Raw genomic sequence first — 20,145 nt, 5'->3', positions numbered from 1 at the left:
TAACACCAGACTGTGTAAGTGATTATAGTTAACTCTTTAGAACACAGCAGCTACAAAAACTGCAACAACGAGGACTCAGGAGGCTTCATACACAATACTGAAGACTAAGCCGAACTAAATTCCCCCCTTAGTAACATACAAGAATAATTTCCACATACTACAAATATTATTTACTGTGAGATACACAGGAAAGGAGATGGCTCCTCAAAGATTGCCTCACATATGGCCAAGGCTCCCACTATTAGGGAAACGGGGATACAACCACACAGACAACTTAGCCACGCTCCAGCACAGCAGAAGCGACCCGCATGAGTTTGAAAAACACAACAAGCTACAGCAGCACACAGCAGCTTTTACAGAAGTGACCTACCTACGTACCCCCAGGCAGGTACCAAGGCACAGCTAGACCAGCACAGCTCCGCAAAGCACGCGCTGGTGGGCAACCCTTGAGAACAAGGGAGCGGACCAGGGACTGCCTACACACAGCGAGTGAAGGGCTGCTTATTTTCAGTGACAGCAGCTAAACCACATTGCTAGCCTTCAGAACCAAAAGCAGCACCTTAACTTAAAACACATAAATAAATAAAACACCTTTCAAAAGTGAGGGGGCTTCAGCTTGCTCCTCCTTCTGCTCTCTTGCCCGAACCCAAGCATGTACCAGCAGGGTTCAACCACACACTCCCACAGCAGGAGCTCCTCACCGCCCTCAACCCCTTGATAAGGGCCCTGAACGCCTTAATAAGCCTCAAGCGCCCCGAGCAGCCTCAGCTGGGCCTCCGCCACCTGCTCCGCCCACGCCTCGAGGGCTGCGTTGGAGCCCGGGCCCCTGCTTCGCCCTCGAGGCAGGCCCTGCTGCGCGCTCCCCGCGGGCGCCGCCTGCCGCCACCCCCGGGCGGGGGCGGCACGGGGAGGAGATGGCGGAGGGCGGGTCCCGCGCGGCCGCCCTCCCTCAGGGGGCAGCGCCTGGGCGGCCCTGCCCCGGCGTCACTTCCGCCCCGCTCCCTGGCAACGGCGGCAGGGAGGGAGCGGCGCCGCCGCCATGGTAATGACGCCTCGGCCCGGCCCGGGGGAGCGGGGCAGGGGCGGCGGGCGGCGGCGGGACTGGTGCGGTGTCGTCTCTCCTTGCAGGCTGAAGTGGAGGAAACCCTGAAGAGGATCCAAGCGCACAAGGGGGTCGTTGGCACTATTGTGGTGAACGCGGAAGGTAAAGGGCGCCCAGCCGCAGCGGGGCGGCCGCGCCGGGCGCCGGGGGCGGGCGCTGTTAAGCCGTCGCGCCGCCGGGTGTGTCAGAGGCCCGGGCGGTGGCTCCCAAGAAAACGTGGGTTCTCCCGGGTGTTCTTTTTAATTGAAGCTAATGGGAAGCAGAAAACTCAAGCGCTTTGGTGTAAGTCTTCTCCGAAGAAATAAAGTGTGGTAACTTTCAGTAAATTTAAGGGCTCGCGATGCGTTGTTACTTATTCCACTTATTTAACTAAACTACGCTCTGTTTTTCAGAACCAGATCTTGAGCACCTCCTGGTAGGTTGCAGAAAGGGAGAGCGCGCGTGGCGCTAACCTGCTGCTTTTACAGTTACTTTTCGGTCCCGCGTTCTTCATATATGCAAGAAAACTCACTAGCGCTTCCCTTTCCCTTTTTTCCTCTGAAAAGTCAGGGAAGGTAACAAAAACATCAGGAGAAAGGCTTTTACTAAAAGCAGGTCTCCTGTAGGAGCAGCTCCGTGGCTGTGCTAAGCTCAGAAGCTGGTTAAACAGTGTCGCGGTGCGTTGTCGTAGCGTCTGCAGAGCGAGTTTCGTGTCAGGCCATCTTTGGCTGTGACCTGACCTTGAAGACTGCAAGCCAAACGTGGAACTGGTCACCTATGTCAGGTCTGAGAAGCTAAGCTTCTAAATTTAATGTTTTAATCGTTCCATTGCAAATAAGGTAAGACAACTCACTCCACAGTTTACCTTGCCTGTATTAAAATTTAGTTCATCTCCTTCACTTTTACAATCAAAAAAAAACCAAAAAAAAAAATATATATATATATATATGTCTGTTTCCCTGGTAGGAGTTCAGCAACAGGAGTAAAGAACACTTAAGAAGGAAGCCTAAGTGTTTTTTAGTCTTTGGAAGATCTAGACATCTTGATTTGCATACCTGGACATGTTAAATAAAACATGTCTTTGTCCATAGAATAGATGTTGCAGGTCAAGAGAAGTGCGTAGCCTGACAAACAGTAAATGAAAACCTGCTTTGTGCCTGCACGTGCTCATTTCTATGTATGACTGTTTTCTAAGCTGAAATACAGTTTGGTTTTAGAACAACTATTGTTTTTAGCAGTTCCTGTGTTCTGTTTAAGTCAACAGAATGTGACTTGATCCAATGAGCATTTATAGACTGAAGTTGCAGACTAAAACTGAACAAAACCAACCATTCAGGTAACACAAATAGCCCTTGCTGAGTTTGCGGACTGATACGTTTCTTCTAAAATAATTAAAAACCACTAAAACAATCAGTAGAAAAATAACTGCATTTTCTTGCGTTCAGTTTCTGAGAGCATTACACTTTGCTTTTTGCTGTGATACTGGTCAAGTACGCTTTCCTGCTCAGGTATGCTAATGTAGCCCCGTCTTTACCTATGATATTTCTACTGTGTGTGGAAGGAAAGCTCACATGTAGCTCTGCAATGTCTTCATGGTAATAGCACAGTCCTTAAGAAGGCTTTGTTAAGGATTCTGTCTCACTTTCCTTGCACGAAGGAGGTAGTACGCTCCTGTTTGTTCCTTTCCTGCGCGTTAGACTACTCACAGCAAGGCAAAAAGTCATATCCTGTTCAAACTTCTGCTTCCTCGCACACCTGCAGAACATGTGGCCAAACTGAAACTGACTGGAAAAGCAGCGAAGGAATTTTGAGTTTAATTTTTAATTGGAAATGTAACAATTCCCAATGCCAGATGTGAGCACAACAGATGTTCCTATGTGAGAAAGTATTCAAGGTACAAAGACGTTTAGACTGCACAGACTAAATCTTGAAGCTGCTGCGTCGTTGCATAGTTCTGTAACATCTTCAAATGTCCACGCTTAAAAACTGGCCCATCTAATTATTTCAAATCCTTCTATACAAATTTTAAAAAAAAATTGATTTCTCTCTATCCTGAAGCATTTAAAATAAATGCGCAACTTGAATGAGCCACAGTAAAGTAACTTGAACTGATAGTGCAACAGTAAATTTTTCCAGGCTCTCTCCAGGTTCTGTAGAAAGAACAAACCCTCTGTTCTTCGGTAAAATAAACGGTCATTTTTTTACTAGCATAGATAATACTGTATACAGACAAAATAGTACAAGCGTTGCCAGTCACTTATTTTAAACAGAATACTCAAAGTTAATTTATTCATTATAACACTGCATGTTAAATGTATGTTGTTCAAGCTGGAGATCTCCTGAACCGGTGATGTCCTTCACAGTTGTGAAAGATCACACTACAGCACTGCTAAGGAAGGGTTTATTTGCCTTTCTCTAATTTGGGGGGGGGGGGGGGGGGGGGGGGGGGGGGGGAAGAAGGCACAAGGAGAATTTGTCCTAAAGGAAGCATAACTTGCTCTTTATCTAAGGATATCACTAGTGTCAACATATTTTCAGGTTATTATTAGACCATGGAGGATGACATACTTCATTAAAAGTTCTATGTTTGCTGAAGTAATCATTTAGATAAAAGGTCATATAAAAGCAGCAATGAAACCATGCCAACTTTAAGTGACTTACCATTTTAATGTTGTGGTTATAAAGATTTTCTGTGCTAATGTGCTTGGGAACACCTGTTTTTTTCCTTAAATCCTCAGTTTCAATCTGTGTAATAAACAGTAGACAGAAAAAGTATGTACTGGGTCATCCTGTTACACTTCTCTACCAACACAGGATTATTTCTCACGTGTTAACACTGATTTCAAGTGATTCAAATAATTCTCTCCTGGAAAGATTGTGGAATAACCTAAATCTGATGTAGTTCTATTGTTTCTTTTATTTTTGCCTCCCATTGTTTAACTGACGTTCAGTATTTTTGCATGTTAATTTTCATAAATCAAGCTCTTCAACTTGTTATTAATTGGAACTATTTTTATATTCCTGTCCGTCTGGAAGATGCAGTATAAATGTATATAAAGAGAATATTGTCTTGCCAACTTTTAATCTATTTGTTAGTAGATTACAGGGATTTTTTTTTTTTTAAGTCAAATAAGCTTATTAAAGCCAAACAATTTTACACTTACATGATTACTGTGACCACTATATTTAGTTCCACCTGGTAGCCTACTGATATCAAAAGCATGATTTGGCAAATCTTTGCTAAACAATGAATCATTAAATTATCAAAAATTAATCTTGATTTATGTGGTCATATTTTTAATAGTTTGGATCAATATGATATGGTCTACCGATTGTCAGTGTTTTGCATCCTAATTCCAAGGGTGGTTTGCTTGCCACGTGCAAGCATGCCACTTCTACCCTTTGATTGCTCTTGGTATTTCGCTGGGAATATGTAATTTCTATCACTGCACACGCCAGACGCTGCAGTTGGTTGAAGTGTGGTTTAGATTCTTGCAGCCAAGATACAAATTCAGTGGCAACGTTTACACTGCTTGAAGCACCGAAACTGATAAAGTACTATAGAACAGTTTCATAGATATGTAAGAGCCTGAAGCTGAAGCAGCAATTAGGCTCTTTCAGAAGTTTTATAGGGCAACTCAATGCTTAATTGCCACTGATTAATAAACAATCATACCTTAAAAGATACTTGAAATCAATATAAATCCTTTCTGCTATGAAAAAGATGGAATCTTTGGTCTTTATGATCTGTTGTATATGGATAATATGCAGTTTAACTGAGTTGTGAGTTAGAATATTATTTGTTTGCAGGAATTCCAATCAGAACAACTCTTGATAACTCTACAACAGTCCAGTATGCAGGTCTTCTTCATCAGCTCACCATGAAAGCTAGGAGCACAGTGAGAGATATTGATCCTCAGAATGATCTAACCTTTCTTAGGATCAGATCAAAGAAACATGAAATCATGGTAGCTCCAGGTAATATTTCCTATTAAATAATCATAGAATTGTATGTTCTTGAAGCTTCTTATAATTTTTTCTAAGCAAGGCTGCTGTAGAAAATGCATATTAGAAATGAATGCATAAAAATAAAACTGTAAGAAAGAATTTTATACTTATGTAGATCCTTTTTGAACAGAGGTATATCTGTATTGTTCACTATGTAAACAGATGTTAGCATCTTAATGTAAAGTTTAGAAGCAAAACAAAACAAGTCCAGATGTGATTAACGCTCTGGTTTCTGTGCCTTTTTCACCCAATGGAAAACTGGACAAAAGTATAAGTACCAAATATTATGTATGATTTTAAAGGCAGCAAATCAATTTTTAGCTCTGAGAAGATGCATGAGACAGCTTTTGTTTCTAAAAATTGGTTTTCATCTGATACTGTGACTGTATTGTGACATGTAGCCATAGGTGGGATGTGTCATGATCAATATGCAGCATTATCACCAACATAGTGACTGTGATACAATTTTCCTTAAAACAACCAGGAGAATATAGCAGCCTTTTTCACTCATGTTAAATGTGTTAGATTTGTTATAGCTGTTTCTCTAAAATAGATAACAAGGCCAGATAAGCTGTGGTCAAGGAATAAATAGTACAAGGTAAATCAGGCAAAATGGAAGTGATTAGATGGGGCTGAGATCCTGATGTGTGCACCAGCTAAAAGAGGGCAAAGGTATTCAGGATTTTGACAAATACCAGATGAAGGTGTGCGGGACAAACAAAGCCTCAGGGGTATCCCCAGCATAGCCACTGTGGAGGAAGCTGGTGCTGAACCTACTGCAGTGATGGGCACCATCAGTAGCTCCCCTTCACTGAGGTAGTCCTCTGAGGCTGATTTACAGGCAAACTTAAAGGACGGGTAGTGCACTACATACACATTACCTCACCTCACTGAAATTATTTATAATGCTGGTATAAAAACAGTATGGGTAAAATCAGCTAATAGTAAGACTAAAATTTTAGTTGAATATGTATCTTAGAGTATAAATAGGATATATCTTTTAAATAAGGTTTCTTGCTCATTGATTTACACTGCACTTATTTTACCTTTGCCCTTCAGTTATTGTTTAGAGAGGATGACCCTCTTTCACTAATAACCATTAAAGCATGTTGACCTTCAAATAAATGGTGTAGAATGTGATGCTTTTTTGCTAATAGGGGGATGAGTTGTTCAAAGGCTTGACTGCCTTCTGCAATAATAAAAGGTGGCAAATGAATTTTTATCCTGTGATTTATACTAACTTTCGGGTGAAAGTGAGAAGCAGCAGTGGAGGCAACCTGACTTAAAGCAGATATATACCTAAATTCTTTGGATGCTTTAAAGAAATCTTTCATTTAAAATAGTATTAAATAGCTATACAACTGAATTGTGTCCAAAACTGTTCCCCAAGCTTTTAGAATTAGTAGGTGAAATCTTCCATGCTTAGAATTGATCATAGTAAAGGCCTATTCCAATCTTTCCTGCTGTTTTCATCCCCAAATGGGATTTCCCCTTTGAATAAACTAGGCAGTGAACTGAAAGAAATCTCTGCACCTGCAGAAGTGGCTGCAGCTATCAAAAGTTTATTACTGTTACAAGTGCTTATCTTGTGGCTTCACTTTTTACTTGCTTGTTTAAGTATTTTTGCAGCTACCTGAAAGCAAGTTTGCTGCTTACTAAAATAGCTTTAGGATGGTATAGTTTAACTTTGATGTATATTTTCATCTGAAATTTCAGATCTTTGTAAAAGTAGTGCTTAAATTTTTAAACAAGTTTTTATAAACACTATTGTTTATTTACTTTATATTTTATAAACAGACACAATTGTGATTGGAGAAGAATAGATAAGAATATTTTTCAGGAAAGTAAATAAAATATTTTAACTAGAACTTTTTATATCTTGCAGATAAGGAGTATCTCCTGATCGTTATTCAGAACCCATGCGAATAGTCCTACTGCAGCAATATTTTTAGAGACAGTGATGTAGCTCTACTTTTTAAACTAATATTCTTTACTGATATTTAATATCAAACATACCACTGAGTAATTTTACATAATGTGTAACTGTCATGACTGAAATGTTGCCAAATTAAAGTTTTCAGTTGTAGCTATGTCAATTTCTGCCTGAGCAAACCATAGTGCACAAATTAAAATAGTGTGTGTTTATCTTGGTACTCAGAAGAGCAATAATAAAGCAAAATGCTTAAAACCCTTTTTAATGGATATTCAAACTATTCTTGTCATTCTCTTTAAATTTCTACCTTTGCTTGTAGCAAAACCACACTCATGGGAAGTCAGAGGTCATGTATGTGTATATACATATATAAATGTATCTTTATGAACTATAATAATCGACAGTTGCATTAAAGAATAGAAAATGTAGACAATAGAGTTCATGTAACAGACTGGATTTTGTCCTGTCTTTAATTTCTGGGTTTTGAGTTTTCTAAGATCTTAGAAAATGGAAGAGTTTTTCACTTTTAATTTCTACTGACCAGAATATTAGCTTCACTTAATATTCACAGGCTAGTAGTGAGAAGTTCAAGCAGACAAAGTACAGCCTGCACACTAATGAAGAAATATTAGTTTGCTGGTAATGGTAGACTGTGCTCTAAATAAACTGAAACGTTTGATAACTATTGAAGCCTTTAGATCAATACATAAGCCATACTCTCTAATGACATGAGGCAAAGGGTGGGTTAAAGCTGAGAATGCTCCCCAAATGAAGTCCACATATCCAATACCACTGTATATAAGATGCCTATTGTTGATTGTGCTTAAAACAGATGCACTTTTAAAAAGGAGCTGTAGGATTAAGCTGCTTACAAATCTATTCAGTTCCAGAGATGTGTAATGTCAGTGTCCTAAGATGATTCTTGTGGCTAATATGTCCTCATAGCTCTGCAAGGGCAATACTGAACTGGATCCAGCACTCGTTGTCTGTTCTGTAGGCCTCTCAAGGTGCAGGTAGCAGGGCTACAAGCTTTCTCTGTTACAATCTGAAACTCAAGTTTAAAACGTGGGATGGTGTGAAGCCTGGCTATGAGGATGAAAGTTGAAAAACTGAATACTGCTCAGGGATCTTGGTAGTACATAATATGAATTGTGGGTGAGGTTATGAAACTGATAAATCACTGAACGTCTCAGTGAATGTGAAGTCAAAAATATGCTGTTAGTGCTTTGTTATGTATTGCCCAATCCTTAAAACAATGGAGAGTCATCAAAACATGCTCGTATTTTTCCCAGTCTATGCACGTTTGCTCTGACTTTACTGAAGAGCTTGGAAAAGGCCATATTTCACTGAAAAATGTGAGAGGACTGGGAGCTGCTGGTATCTGAGCTTTGATCTCCAAGGTTAGTGGACATATTGGACACCTGGAAAGCAGGCAATGGGACCATGGAAATATTCAGTGCAGTTGCGTATTGAGCGAGTGAACCCAAAGGCACAACGGTCCAGTTTGATGGAATTGAAACACAGCAATCCAGCTGGGCAGGTCTACTCAAAATTTTAAGAATATGTAAAACAAGGGGACAGTTCTTGGTGGCACTTACTGTACCCAATGCTGAGCAAGAAGGATTTCCATACTGTTGAGGTTTTACTTAAATTGTGCACTGGAAAACCATCAAGTTATTTGTAACAAACCAATATACTGACATATGTCAATGTTGCAAAAAGCTAAGTTTTGCATTTGTTACCTTCTGTGTTTCTGTCATAATTTAAGAAAATCCAGCTTAATTATTGCTAAATATCACTGAATGTTTATTCAACCAAAAGAGCATATAGAATGGTATTTTGGGATGTCAAATGCTTGCCAATTCAAAGCCCAGATTATTACAGAATCACAGAATCGTTTAGGTTGGAAGGGACTTCTGGAGATCATCTAGTCCAACCTCCCTGCTCAAGCAGGGTCACCTAGAGCATATTGCCCAGGATCACATCCAGGCGGGTTTTGAATATCTCCAGCGAAGGAGACTCCACCACCTCTCTGGGCAACCTGTTCCAATGCTCTGTCACCCTCACAGTGAAGAAGTTTTTTCTCAGGTTCAGATGGAACTTCCTGTGGTTCAGTTTCTGACTGTTGCCTCTTGTCCTGTTGCTGGGCACCATGGAGAAGAGGCTGGCCTCATCCTCTTGACCTTGATCCTCCCCCAGGGCTGAGGAGAGGGGCAGGATCACCTCCCTTGACCTGCTGGCAACACTCTGCCTAATGCACCCCAGGAGACCATTGGCCTTCTTGGCCACAAGGGCACACTGCTGGCTCATGTTTAGCTTGTTGTCCACCAGCACTCCCGGGTCCTTCTCGGCAGAGCTACTTTCCAGCAGGTCAACCCCCCCAGCCTGTACTGGTGCATGGGATTATTCCTGCCTAGGTGCAGGACCTTGCACTTGCCTTTGTGGAACTTCAGGAGGTTCCTCTCCGCCCAGCTCTCCAGCCTGTCCAGGTCCCTCTGAATGGCAGCACAGCCTTCTGGTGTGTTAGCCTCTCCTCCCAGTTTAGTATCATCAGCAAACTTGCTGAGGGTGCACTCTGTCCCTTCCTCCAGGTCATTGAGGAATACATTGAACAAGACTGGACCCAGGACTGACCCCTGGGGGACACCACTAGCCACAGGCCTCCAACTTGACTCTGCGCCATTCACCACAACCCTCTGAGCTCGGCCATCCAGCCAGTTCTCAATCCACCGCACTGTCCCCTCATCTAGCCCACACTTCCTGAGCTTACCTAGGAAGATGTGATGGGAGACAGTGTCCAAAGCCTTGCTGAAGTCCAGGGAGACAACATCCACTGCTCTCCCCTCATCTACCCAGCCAGTCATTCCGTCATAGAAGGCTATCAGATTGGTCAAGCATGATTTCCCTTGGGTGAATCCATGCTGACTACTCCTGATCACCTTCTTGTCCTCCAGATGCTTAGTGAGGACCTCCAGGAGGAGCTGTTCCATCACCTTTCCAGGGATGGAGGTGAGGCTGACAGGCCTGTAGTTTCCTGGCTCCTCCTTCTTGCCCTTTTTGAAGACTGGCGTGACATTGGCTTTCTTCCAGTCCTCAGGCACCTCTCCTGATCTCCAGGACCTATCAAAGATGATGGAGAGTGGCCTAGCGATAACATCCGCCAGCTCCCTCAGCACTTGGGGGTGCATCCCATCGGGGCCCATGGATTTATGGATGTCAAGTTTGGACAAAAGATCTCTAACCTGATCCTCCTCCACCAAGGGAGAGTCTTCCTTTCTCCAGCCTTCCTCTCTTGTCTCCAAGGTCTGGAATTCCTGAGGGCTGGCCTTAGCAGTGAAGACTGAAACAAAGGCAGCATTCAATAACTCTGCCTTCTCTGTATCCTTCGTCACCAGGGCACCCGCCCCTTTCAGCAGCGGGCCCACGTTTTCCCTAGTCTTCCTTTTGCTATTGATGTATTTGAAGAAGGCCTTCTTGTTGTCCTTGACATCCCTTGCCAGATTTAATTCCAACTGGGCCTTAGCCTTCCTTGTCGCATCCCTGCATACTCTGACAACGTCCCTGTATTCCTCCCAAGTGGCCTGTCCCCTTTTCCATGTTCTGTGTACTTCCTTCTTCTGCTGGAGTTTTGCCAGGAGTTCCTTGCTCATCCATGCAGGTCTCCTGCCCGCTTTGCTGGACTTCTTCCTCAGAGGGATGCACTGATCTTGAGCCTGGAGGAAGTGACGCTTGAATATTAACCAGCTTTCTTGGACCCCTCTTCCTTCAAGGGCCCTACCCCATGAGATTCCCCTAAGTAGGTCCCTGAAGAGGCCAAAGTTAGCTCTCCTGAAGTCCAGCATTGCAATCCTACTCATTGCCCTGCTCCCTCCTCACAGGCTCCTGAACTCCACCATCTCATGGTCACTGCAGCCAAGGCTGCCCCCAACCTTCACATCTCCAACTAGACCTTCTTTGTTCGTTAGTACAAGGTCTAGCATTGCACCTCTCCACCTCTCTTCGGCATTGCTTCAGCCCATCCTAGTTTGAGTTCAGCAGTAGTTTGGGGGGTATTAATGTGTATTTGGGGCTAATAGGGGTTTTTTCAGTAGTTTTCCTCTAGCAGCATTAAATTCTGTGGAGGGTTTCACAAGCTTCCAGAATTACGATCCCTGTCAAACTTTTTTTAATACCAAAAATATTGGTGTTGCAGTTTCAAACATCAATGAAAGCTGTCCTTCAGCCCAAACACCCCAGAAGAGCTTAATGTCTGGCAATGTTCTTTCATTTTTGTCTCTGATACATGTGTTCCCTTTACAGACTTTAATCCAATATTTATTAAGCAGCTGATTGCTGTAGCTTGATAAAGGACTCAAAAAGACACTTAAGCCAAATCATTAAAATTAAACGCACGCTAAATCATTTTCCTGAAAAATGTTTTTATGTGGAAAAATGGCCTTAAGCAGATGCATGTAGTTCTCAAAGGGTCGAGTACTGCTCACAAATTAGTTTCTTTCACTGTTCCTACGAGAGGCATAGATGCAGATAAGCGGGCAAAGTTTGGTCCATTTATAATGATGCATGTAGTAACAAATGCTATGCAGACACATGGGCTGAGATATGCTTCTGCCAGAATTCTTTCACCAAGACAGTCTCTAACCAGGGTTCCTTGAAAGCTTTGTAGTATACAATTTTAGCATCATCTTCACTAGACAACACAAATTGAAATACTATTTCATTTCCTGATAATTTGTTCTTATTTTGTATTAGCAAAAACAAACTGAATACATGTGTAAACTTTCCACTTAAGTTTTGCAGTAGGAAATGGAAATAAAAATAGTTACATCCTTAGCAATCCTAATGGAAAACCCTAGTCAGCACGTTAATCTGAACAAAGGTGGGCAAATGAGCGGTTGAGCAGTTGAGGCAAAACGCAGAGAAGCAATTTTTAAGTTACTTGAGCACCACGAGTGTGTTACATAAAATCATTCAAGCTGAAACCAGCAGAGATTTCACTAGTCATGTGAGATTGAGACTATTGATATAATTAACTGGGAGGTGGAGGGGAAGCTGATGGGGGGAAAAAAAGTCATATTAAGGGATTAATTTCATAGATAATCATCTTGTCAAGTGAATGTTTAGTGTGTCAGAATGGCTACCGTTCAGTGAAAGGCAGCTTTTGGATTGTAACATGCTAGTTAGGCCATCAGCCAAGGAAAAGACGGTCAGCGTTGCATGTTTGGGGTGCTCACAATAAACTAAAGTCGAAAGTTCTTGTAGAATCAGCCTCCCACATTCAAAACTAAAGGACCTCGGATTTTGCTCAGCATGGAATTTTGCAAAATGCATAGTTCCTCATGGGGCAGCAGCCTTTGCCAGGTGTCGGATTTATTTCATGCAGGGCAGTTCATTCTCCCAGATTTTGCTCATCTCACATTAAAATAAGATTTTAAAATATTTCATTTAATGCACACTCATTGCATTTGGTAATCTAGATTTCTATGAAGTTACCTATTTTTTAGACGTGTGATTGTTATTTAATCTACTTCACAATGTATATGGAAGTGTCAAATTGTGTCTTTTTCAGTTATGCTTTCAGCTCAACTCTTTGAGATGTATGTAGCTGTGTGGTCTAACGTTAGTACATGTTTTGATTGAATATAACTGGGATACAGTGAAAGTGATTCACAAAGCATTTGTAAGATTCAGACCTGCTAATGAATTTGTCACCTGTACAGATCTGCAGGAATTTATGTATTTGTATTTTGTCAAGTCTGGTAAGTGCATTCTTATGACAGGATTTTTAGAAGGAAGTGTAATGGTGAGGAAGGTGGTATTAAATATCAAGTCAAAAAGATCTGAAGTGGACCATGTTCATTAACAGCCTTTAGGATGTTCACAGTTCATCTGGGAAGCACTAAAATGTTAAATGTGAAATTCTCTTACTGCCAGTGAATGAATTTTCGACCACATATTTTGTCATATTTAATAGTATTTGCCAGTGTAATTTCAGTGAGAAGTCCCTCGGGTTACTGATGGCACAAGGGCACAAAATAGCATTTCACATACAGCAGTATATATGTATGTGTGTGTGTGTGTGTATGTGTGTGTGTATGTATATGAATGATGTACACACATATACATCTATATAAAATTACTGTTAACTTCATTAGAGGAGTTGGAGCACGCTGGATTTCATGAAGAAACTTAATTGATCATTAAGTATTAATGATAGCGATCCTGAAAAGGTTGGCTTAATAAAATGACACGATTTTATCTGAAAGTGTGGTTAAGAATATATACTATTTTGAAGAGTTATTCAATTAGTTTTGGAATAAAAACAATGACAGCAGTACTTTTAGTAAACATAGACTTTCCCTAACAGAGGAACCAGTCTCCGTTCCTCTATCTTAGCTCAGTATGAGGCAAGTTCTGGAGCAGGCCCACAGAAAAAGCTACAATAGTCCTAAATAAACCGATGTCACCCTTTTAATTATCTTCTAGTTATTAAGTTACTACCAAGAGACAGCAAGATAATTCCCCTATTGATTTTTCAAGTCTCAGGCAGTTAAATCAGAGAAGCCAGGAGAATTCCAAGTTTGCGTTCCCTTCGCCTGGCACCTGAACAAATTAAAGCTCTCAGTTTGGAGAAAAATTAGGTCATAACAACAAAGCTCACTGTGGGACTTCACAGTATCCGTGGGAGAAAGGAAGACTGGTGCTTGGACAGAAAGCCCAAAATGTCCTAAGTTAATTAGGCGTAACAGCAGAGGTCCATGGTGTATCTGTTTAGATGATAGCATAAATTTGAATCTCTGAATTTCAGGACATTCACATTTGGGGACACAGTGGGACTGGAAGCACACTCCAGTAAAAAGAAACAAACAAACAAACAAAAAATGCACGGATTAGCAGGAAAACCGAAGGCACAGGGATATCGCAGCTGATTTCTTGAGCATTGTGGACAATCTTAATTCTCCTTCAGGCTGCAGCCACGCAGAAAATCGGCTACTCTAAATACTTGTAGTTTTCAGCTCATCTCTGCAAGTACAAGGTGACATCATCTTTAAATGATAAAGCACTGAGAAGTTCTTTCTGAGGAATTTTTCATAGTTGTGCTGAACAGGGCACATTTTAATTTTTAAAACAACAATGATTTAAGCCCAATTGCTTTGAATTGAACACATAACAAGAGGGCCTGAGTTGTAACTGCACCCATCCTGCTTCAGACAGCTGAGGTTCTCAGCTGAGCTTAACTTTTTGGGACATGCCGTACTACGGATTAGTCGTCGTCTTCTTCTCCAAAAATAAATAAGTCAGCCTTTGACTTGATTACCCTTTCAGTTACCCTGGCTCCGCACCATGGATTTCAGTGAAATTATTTCAATCTAAAGTAGTTAAAATGATAAACAAATGATACCATCATCTTGAGTCCATGGTAGTTGGATCAAAAAGAAATCTAGACATGCTTTTACTGCTTTGTTTCTAAAGATACTGAGCAAGAAGAAAGCTACACTAGATTATTCTTCACTGAAGATGGAGAGAAGTCAGCATTAATTATCAGCTAGCAACAGGTTTAGGAAGCATTTAGGGAGCATTATTTAAATACCATGATCATAAAGAGCAAAATAGAACAGAGAATATCAGCGAAAACAGCCAAATGGAAGCCCAGGCTAAGAAAGTTAGCTGTGATATGGCTTATCATTAAAAGTAGCACTTAATGGCCCTTTGTGCTTTCAAAACAGAGCAGGAATGCAGAGAAGAATGTTGTACTGAAGTAGTTGTTACCACAGAAGGATCAGCAGAGATTCAGCTTTCCTGGGTATTTATGTATGTAAATCCCACAGTTCAGTCAATGAAGATGACTGCAAAATATGACTCTACAGGATACAGTCATCAGCACCATTCAAACCAACCGGAGTGACTTTTCAAACATGCAAGGTAAACTCCTGCATCCAGCAAACCATCCATCCCCCACCTTGTCCCAGGGGGAGTAAGCGCTCGTCAGACAAATCAATGTTTGTCAGAGCTGTTGCAAACTTTGCCGAAGACGACCTTAGCGTCCAGCCTCAGAGGCAGTGCTCTAAGCCACAACGCCTGCCATCCAACCTTTGGGCTGAACAAAGTTCTTAAACGCAATCTTTGGCAAAAATCTGCTGGAAATCTCATGGTCAACCTCTACAAGATTTCTGAGATGTGAATGTCTTGCAGGATTTCACTGTATAGTTCAGGCTAAAACCTAAAACAGTGTAGTCGAATAGAGATAATAAATAATGATGAAATACTTAAATTAGTAATGGAGCAGTACTATCTTCATAAGGAATTCTTACAGTTGTGAAAAGCTACCTGTTTCCTTCCAGTTTACTAATTATCTGTAGTGATTTATAAGATAGGGCCCAACCACCGGAATTACCTATCTGTCCGCCAAAAATTACAGCTGTAAGCACAGAATTCCGGTGCTACCTTGGCCACCCACGCGACGTCCAGCACACGCAACTGAATCGTGGTAGAGAGACTGGAAATGCTCTCATCTCCTCTAAAGAAGCAAGAGAGTGAAACTTTAAAAAGTGCTCATTTCCCATGTGAGTGCTATTGCATAGAAAAGTGAAACGTTTTCCTGGTTAGGCAAAGATTTGCTGTAACATTTTGTTGAAGGGAATATATAGCTAAATCATAATGCAGAGTAAGAAGAGACTCATGACACGGACAAGTCTGCGTTCTTGACGATACTAGACTTTTTTTCCTTGTAGAATATTCTGTGGGGTCTTCCACAAGACATCATTCCAGGAGCATTCACAGTATGCTTGCCATTAGTCTAGCTCACGGGACAAAACACAGTCCTTGTCTAAGGGGACAATCCGCAGGACCAGTTTTCGTTTTTCTACTAGTTTTTCAAGAGAATAGCTTCCCTGACTCAAATGAAATTAGTCTGCATTCACACAAGCTTTGCTTGCCCCTTGTGTGTCCCACTTTGGAAGAATTTCAAAAATACAAGTAAGATTCAAGGTTCAGCAAATGGCAAAACAGAAAGTTACAGGGATGAAAATTCAGTAGCCTCACAAGAGCGCTGCACTTTCAATCGCATTTATTCTTTTCCTTTAAGGAAACAGAGGAACCACAGACAATCTCTACTTGTTTACACTACTGCAATCCATTAATAAGACCCCAGAAGGTCTCCCTTGGCTACCAGCAGTATTAGCTTCTCCCGTTTTCTCTGCGGAGGTGCCCCTGCTAATGCACTAGTACAATACATTACCACTTACTTATGGATTCATTGTAAAGATAGGGTATGAAATAGGTCATTGTTCTTAGAAAGAGCAGCTAGGAAGCTAGTGACCTACTGAAAAAACTAGAAACGACGGATATACCGAATGCTTCCCATATCTCATACGTTTTAACCTCAACAAAGTCACCACTACCAAAGGTAGCCAATAGGTAAGTTTGTTCTTGCAAAATGGGGTTATTTTACTGGCTTTTAACGTATTTCCCACCCACAACATCTCAGTTAAAATAATGCATTTCACCCTCTGCTTGGAGTTAGAACATCAGAAAACACATTTTTAAAGAAATTAGATCTTATTTTCAGCATTTCATAAGAGTAGTTAAGCTTTTCACTTATTTTCCCTCCACTGCCAATGTTCTAAAAGATGAAAAGGCATGAAATTTTTCCTGTTGTCACAATGTTATTACTCAGAAGCTTATTTTTAAGTGTTCCATTGATCACCATTTCCTGTTCAAGGAGGTTATGTCTATTTGCATCATTTGCATTCAAAACAAGCAGAGCTACAAGGAGAAAGGAATTTATTCATGCACACCATTACTTCAGCCAGGTGTCATATTAGAAATTGCTATAATCTGTAATATTTAGATTAGAAGTATCAATCAATACAAATTCATAAGCCTTTTGCGTGTGGAAGTAGGTTTCCCTGAAAGATAAAGAACAAAAGAGCTCCACATTTAGGACCAGGAGTTCCATTTTGACTTCTGCTGTAGATTAACACTAGTAGACAATATTTACTCAGTGCCTGTGAATCAGATAAGCATGGCAAATAAAGGATGTACAAATATTAAATGTGCACAATACAGAAAGTCCTTATGTGAAAATTTGGCAACTGAATGCTTAAATTAACATTAGCATATTCAAATTAAGGCTTCTGTGAGCAAGTCAGCTATCTTCAGATTCTGTTTCACAAAGCATAACAAAAGTGGGTATTTTCTTAGTGTACAGGAAAGCTTTTCAAACAACATTAGGAAATCAAAAGGCATATTTCCTAGGCAAACAGACCAGCATAACCAAACCATGGTCCTTCTTCCACCCAGTGTCCTTTATTAATGTTGCTCCAGGAGATAAAGGAATCTGGAAGGTGCTTCATAATTTCAGCTCTACTCAGACACCCTTGGTGACAGACGTTTCTAATATAGATAAGAAAGATGGAGCGGATATTAAACCGGAACATCTCCCCATCTATTCTTGGTTATTCTTTGAATCTAGCAGAGATTTACCTCAAGCACTTTCTCCGTGCTGGGGAACGGGTGTCAGTTATTGCAGATGGCATTGTGGTCTGCCCGCGAGGAAAAGGCAGAGGTGTGTGTTAACATCCCCCCGTCCAGGAGAGATTTGATATACTGCACATTATAATAAAAGCACGAGGGTGTATCGAGGAGGATGCTGGCGGTGGGGGGGGGGGGGGGGGGGGAACGGAGGAAAAGGATGAACAGCGATACTCAACTTGCTCAGTAAGTAAATAAGGGAAAATTTCCAACACCTGAAACTATGAATTTTCATTCATATAGCAATTGATATTTGCTTTAAAATATACAACATGGAAAAGCAATATATATTGTCAGGCAAAGATGGGAATTCTTTTCTAGTCCTTAGCAGTTTTCTGCTGTGGAATCCTACCGTTCTCCAACGGCAGCATATGCCCCAGTGTAACACACTTAAACCTTTGAGCAAAGGCTTGCATTTCCTTTCATCTTTACGTATATTTAGCTCAAGAATCCCCAGTGATTCATAGACCACAGGCTGCAAACCAAGCTGGTTTGCTTTCGTGTCTGGCCATTAGATGGCAGACAACAGAACGCCCATTTCTGTGCATTGCATCCTTGAGTTTACGGAATAAGCACGAAAACGTTGCCGCTCTATAAACTGGCTAGCTTCACATCCACTAACAATAAAATCCTCTGCATCCCAAAGGCCTTTTAAAGTCACTTTCCTTCTTTTTACTCCCAAACCGTACATTGCAACAACCTAAATCCCATAATAAAAACACCTAACAGCCATTCCTTCTCTTCCCCTTACAGTCTGATTGCATTCAACTTTAACCAGAAAGCATCTTCCTAGCCTCCATTCCCCACCATTTCTGCGGTCCTGATTGATCTCTGCAATGAAGTAATTGGTCTCATCTGAACTAGGAATGATTTCCCCATGGCAGGATTTCTTAGCAGTATGAGAAAATGCCTGATGCTGCTCTCCTACTAAAGAGATGTTCAAGCAAGGGAGTATAAGTGCACATTTGTAGCCCCCTTTTTTAATCAGCAGTGCAATACTTGCAAGGGTATTACCTACCTGTGTCAAACAGATTTTGTTTTTCACAAGTGGGTGACAATGTCTACACACACCTGCCAACATTGAGAGCACGTTTGCAATGTCCAAAGACAAATAATAAGCATGCAAACATGTTGTCTTATATACGCAATCCCTTTCTGTTCTTCAGAGACCCACTTGAAAACCCACTTGTTGGTATAACCACGCTGTTAATCTTCAAAGAATGCCTCAAGATTAATGGGAAAATGTTCCCTGCTATCACAGCAACAACAGGAAATTTCTATCATAGCTTGAAAGAGCTGGTAGCACTCTGTATCTAAATGAAGAACTATGAACATATGCAACAACAGCATGAGAAACTTTGGCCGATATAAGCTGTGGAAATGGTGTTTTATATATGTCTTGATTAGCTATGGGCTCTGTCCCATGTAAATAGTATCCAGTTGAACAAAACAAAAAAAAATCCCTGCTGTTCTTCCAGAGGCATTTCTGCATAGCCTTTTGCCCAGAGTACCTAAATGAAGTCCTTCCTACATAAAAGCTTCTTCTGGAGGACAAAGGGGGATCAGGTTTATGCAGGAGTTTCACGTTTGAGCAGTCCACCTTCATGAACTGTTTGAATAATGCCTGTATGAAGCAGAGGCAACGCAATGCTAGTAATTCACAAGCTGTATCCCACCTAATAATCAATATTCAAAAGACTTTCTCAAAAAGCCCAGTACACTTTAGAATCATCCTAAATTCAAAAAAAGAAACGAATGCTTATATGCTGTTACATGAAGCACAGAGATCTAAAAAGGGCATAAACCTGGCTGTAACATTTTCAGAGGCGAAGCCCAACATAACACTGCAAAAAAACTATTTCTCCAAGCTATCACACTTCTTCGCAATAACTTCTCATTATTCTACTATTAAAAAAGGTGTCATACTGAAGAGATCTCCTGTGCTGGTACACCATGCTCAGGGCACAGTGCACAGTATGTAATGATAAATTCAAAAAAGCATGAATTCTTCCATTGTGTATATAAAACACTAAGAAGTAGACAGATACTGTACTGCCCTATTCTGAACTGGGAAAACTCATTTCACCTACCTCCCCCTGTTGTACCAACTGAGCCTCAGATCTGCAAAAGTTGCTTGTCCGTGCACCTTGTCCGGTTTCCATGCCAGCTCAGCCTTGGAGCACAGCTGAATATTCAGTGAACAGTCACTACCCGTGATTCAGTAATATACAAGTCTGGATTTGAAGTTAACCAGCCAAGAACCAGTCACTCAGCACTGAACCACATATCGAATCAACCTTGCCCACTTGCACACCCACTTAATCAATTAGCTGGGGATTCATTCATCTGCTGCAGAAACAATTACTTCTGCATATTAAACTCAAGGGCTGTGCACTACATTATCTTGATCAGAAATTAATACTTTGGCATGCCAAGGTTTGAAAATTTGCCCAAGAAACAGAGACCACAGCTGCTAGTGCCTAGTAATGTGCTACACGATATTTCAGAACCTGTCTATTGTTCAAATCTTATTACACCATATTCTCCAAATACAGCACAATATACAACCTGGCCATTTTTAGCACACACTGCT

At 41.1% G+C, this 20,145-nt stretch overlaps 1 protein-coding gene across 1 annotated transcript; it reads left to right on the top strand.

Annotated features, from left to right (window-relative positions):
* The first annotated feature begins 958 nt into the window (after positions 1 to 958).
* DYNLRB2 (dynein light chain roadblock-type 2) lies at positions 959 to 7,291 on the top strand. The gene is made up of 4 exons (XM_068955870.1): positions 959 to 1,042; positions 1,129 to 1,204; positions 4,892 to 5,059; positions 6,975 to 7,291. The coding sequence occupies exons 1-4, from the start codon at positions 1,040 to 1,042 to the stop codon at positions 7,016 to 7,018; spliced, it is 291 nt and encodes a 96-aa protein (XP_068811971.1). The 5' UTR covers positions 959 to 1,039; the 3' UTR covers positions 7,019 to 7,291.
* The last annotated feature ends 12,854 nt before the right edge of the window (positions 7,292 to 20,145 follow it).

Source organism: Struthio camelus, chromosome 10, assembly GCF_040807025.1.
Source record: "Struthio camelus isolate bStrCam1 chromosome 10, bStrCam1.hap1, whole genome shotgun sequence".
NCBI lineage: Eukaryota > Metazoa > Chordata > Aves > Struthioniformes > Struthionidae > Struthio > Struthio camelus.
This window is presented reverse-complemented; position numbering and strand designations above follow the sequence as displayed.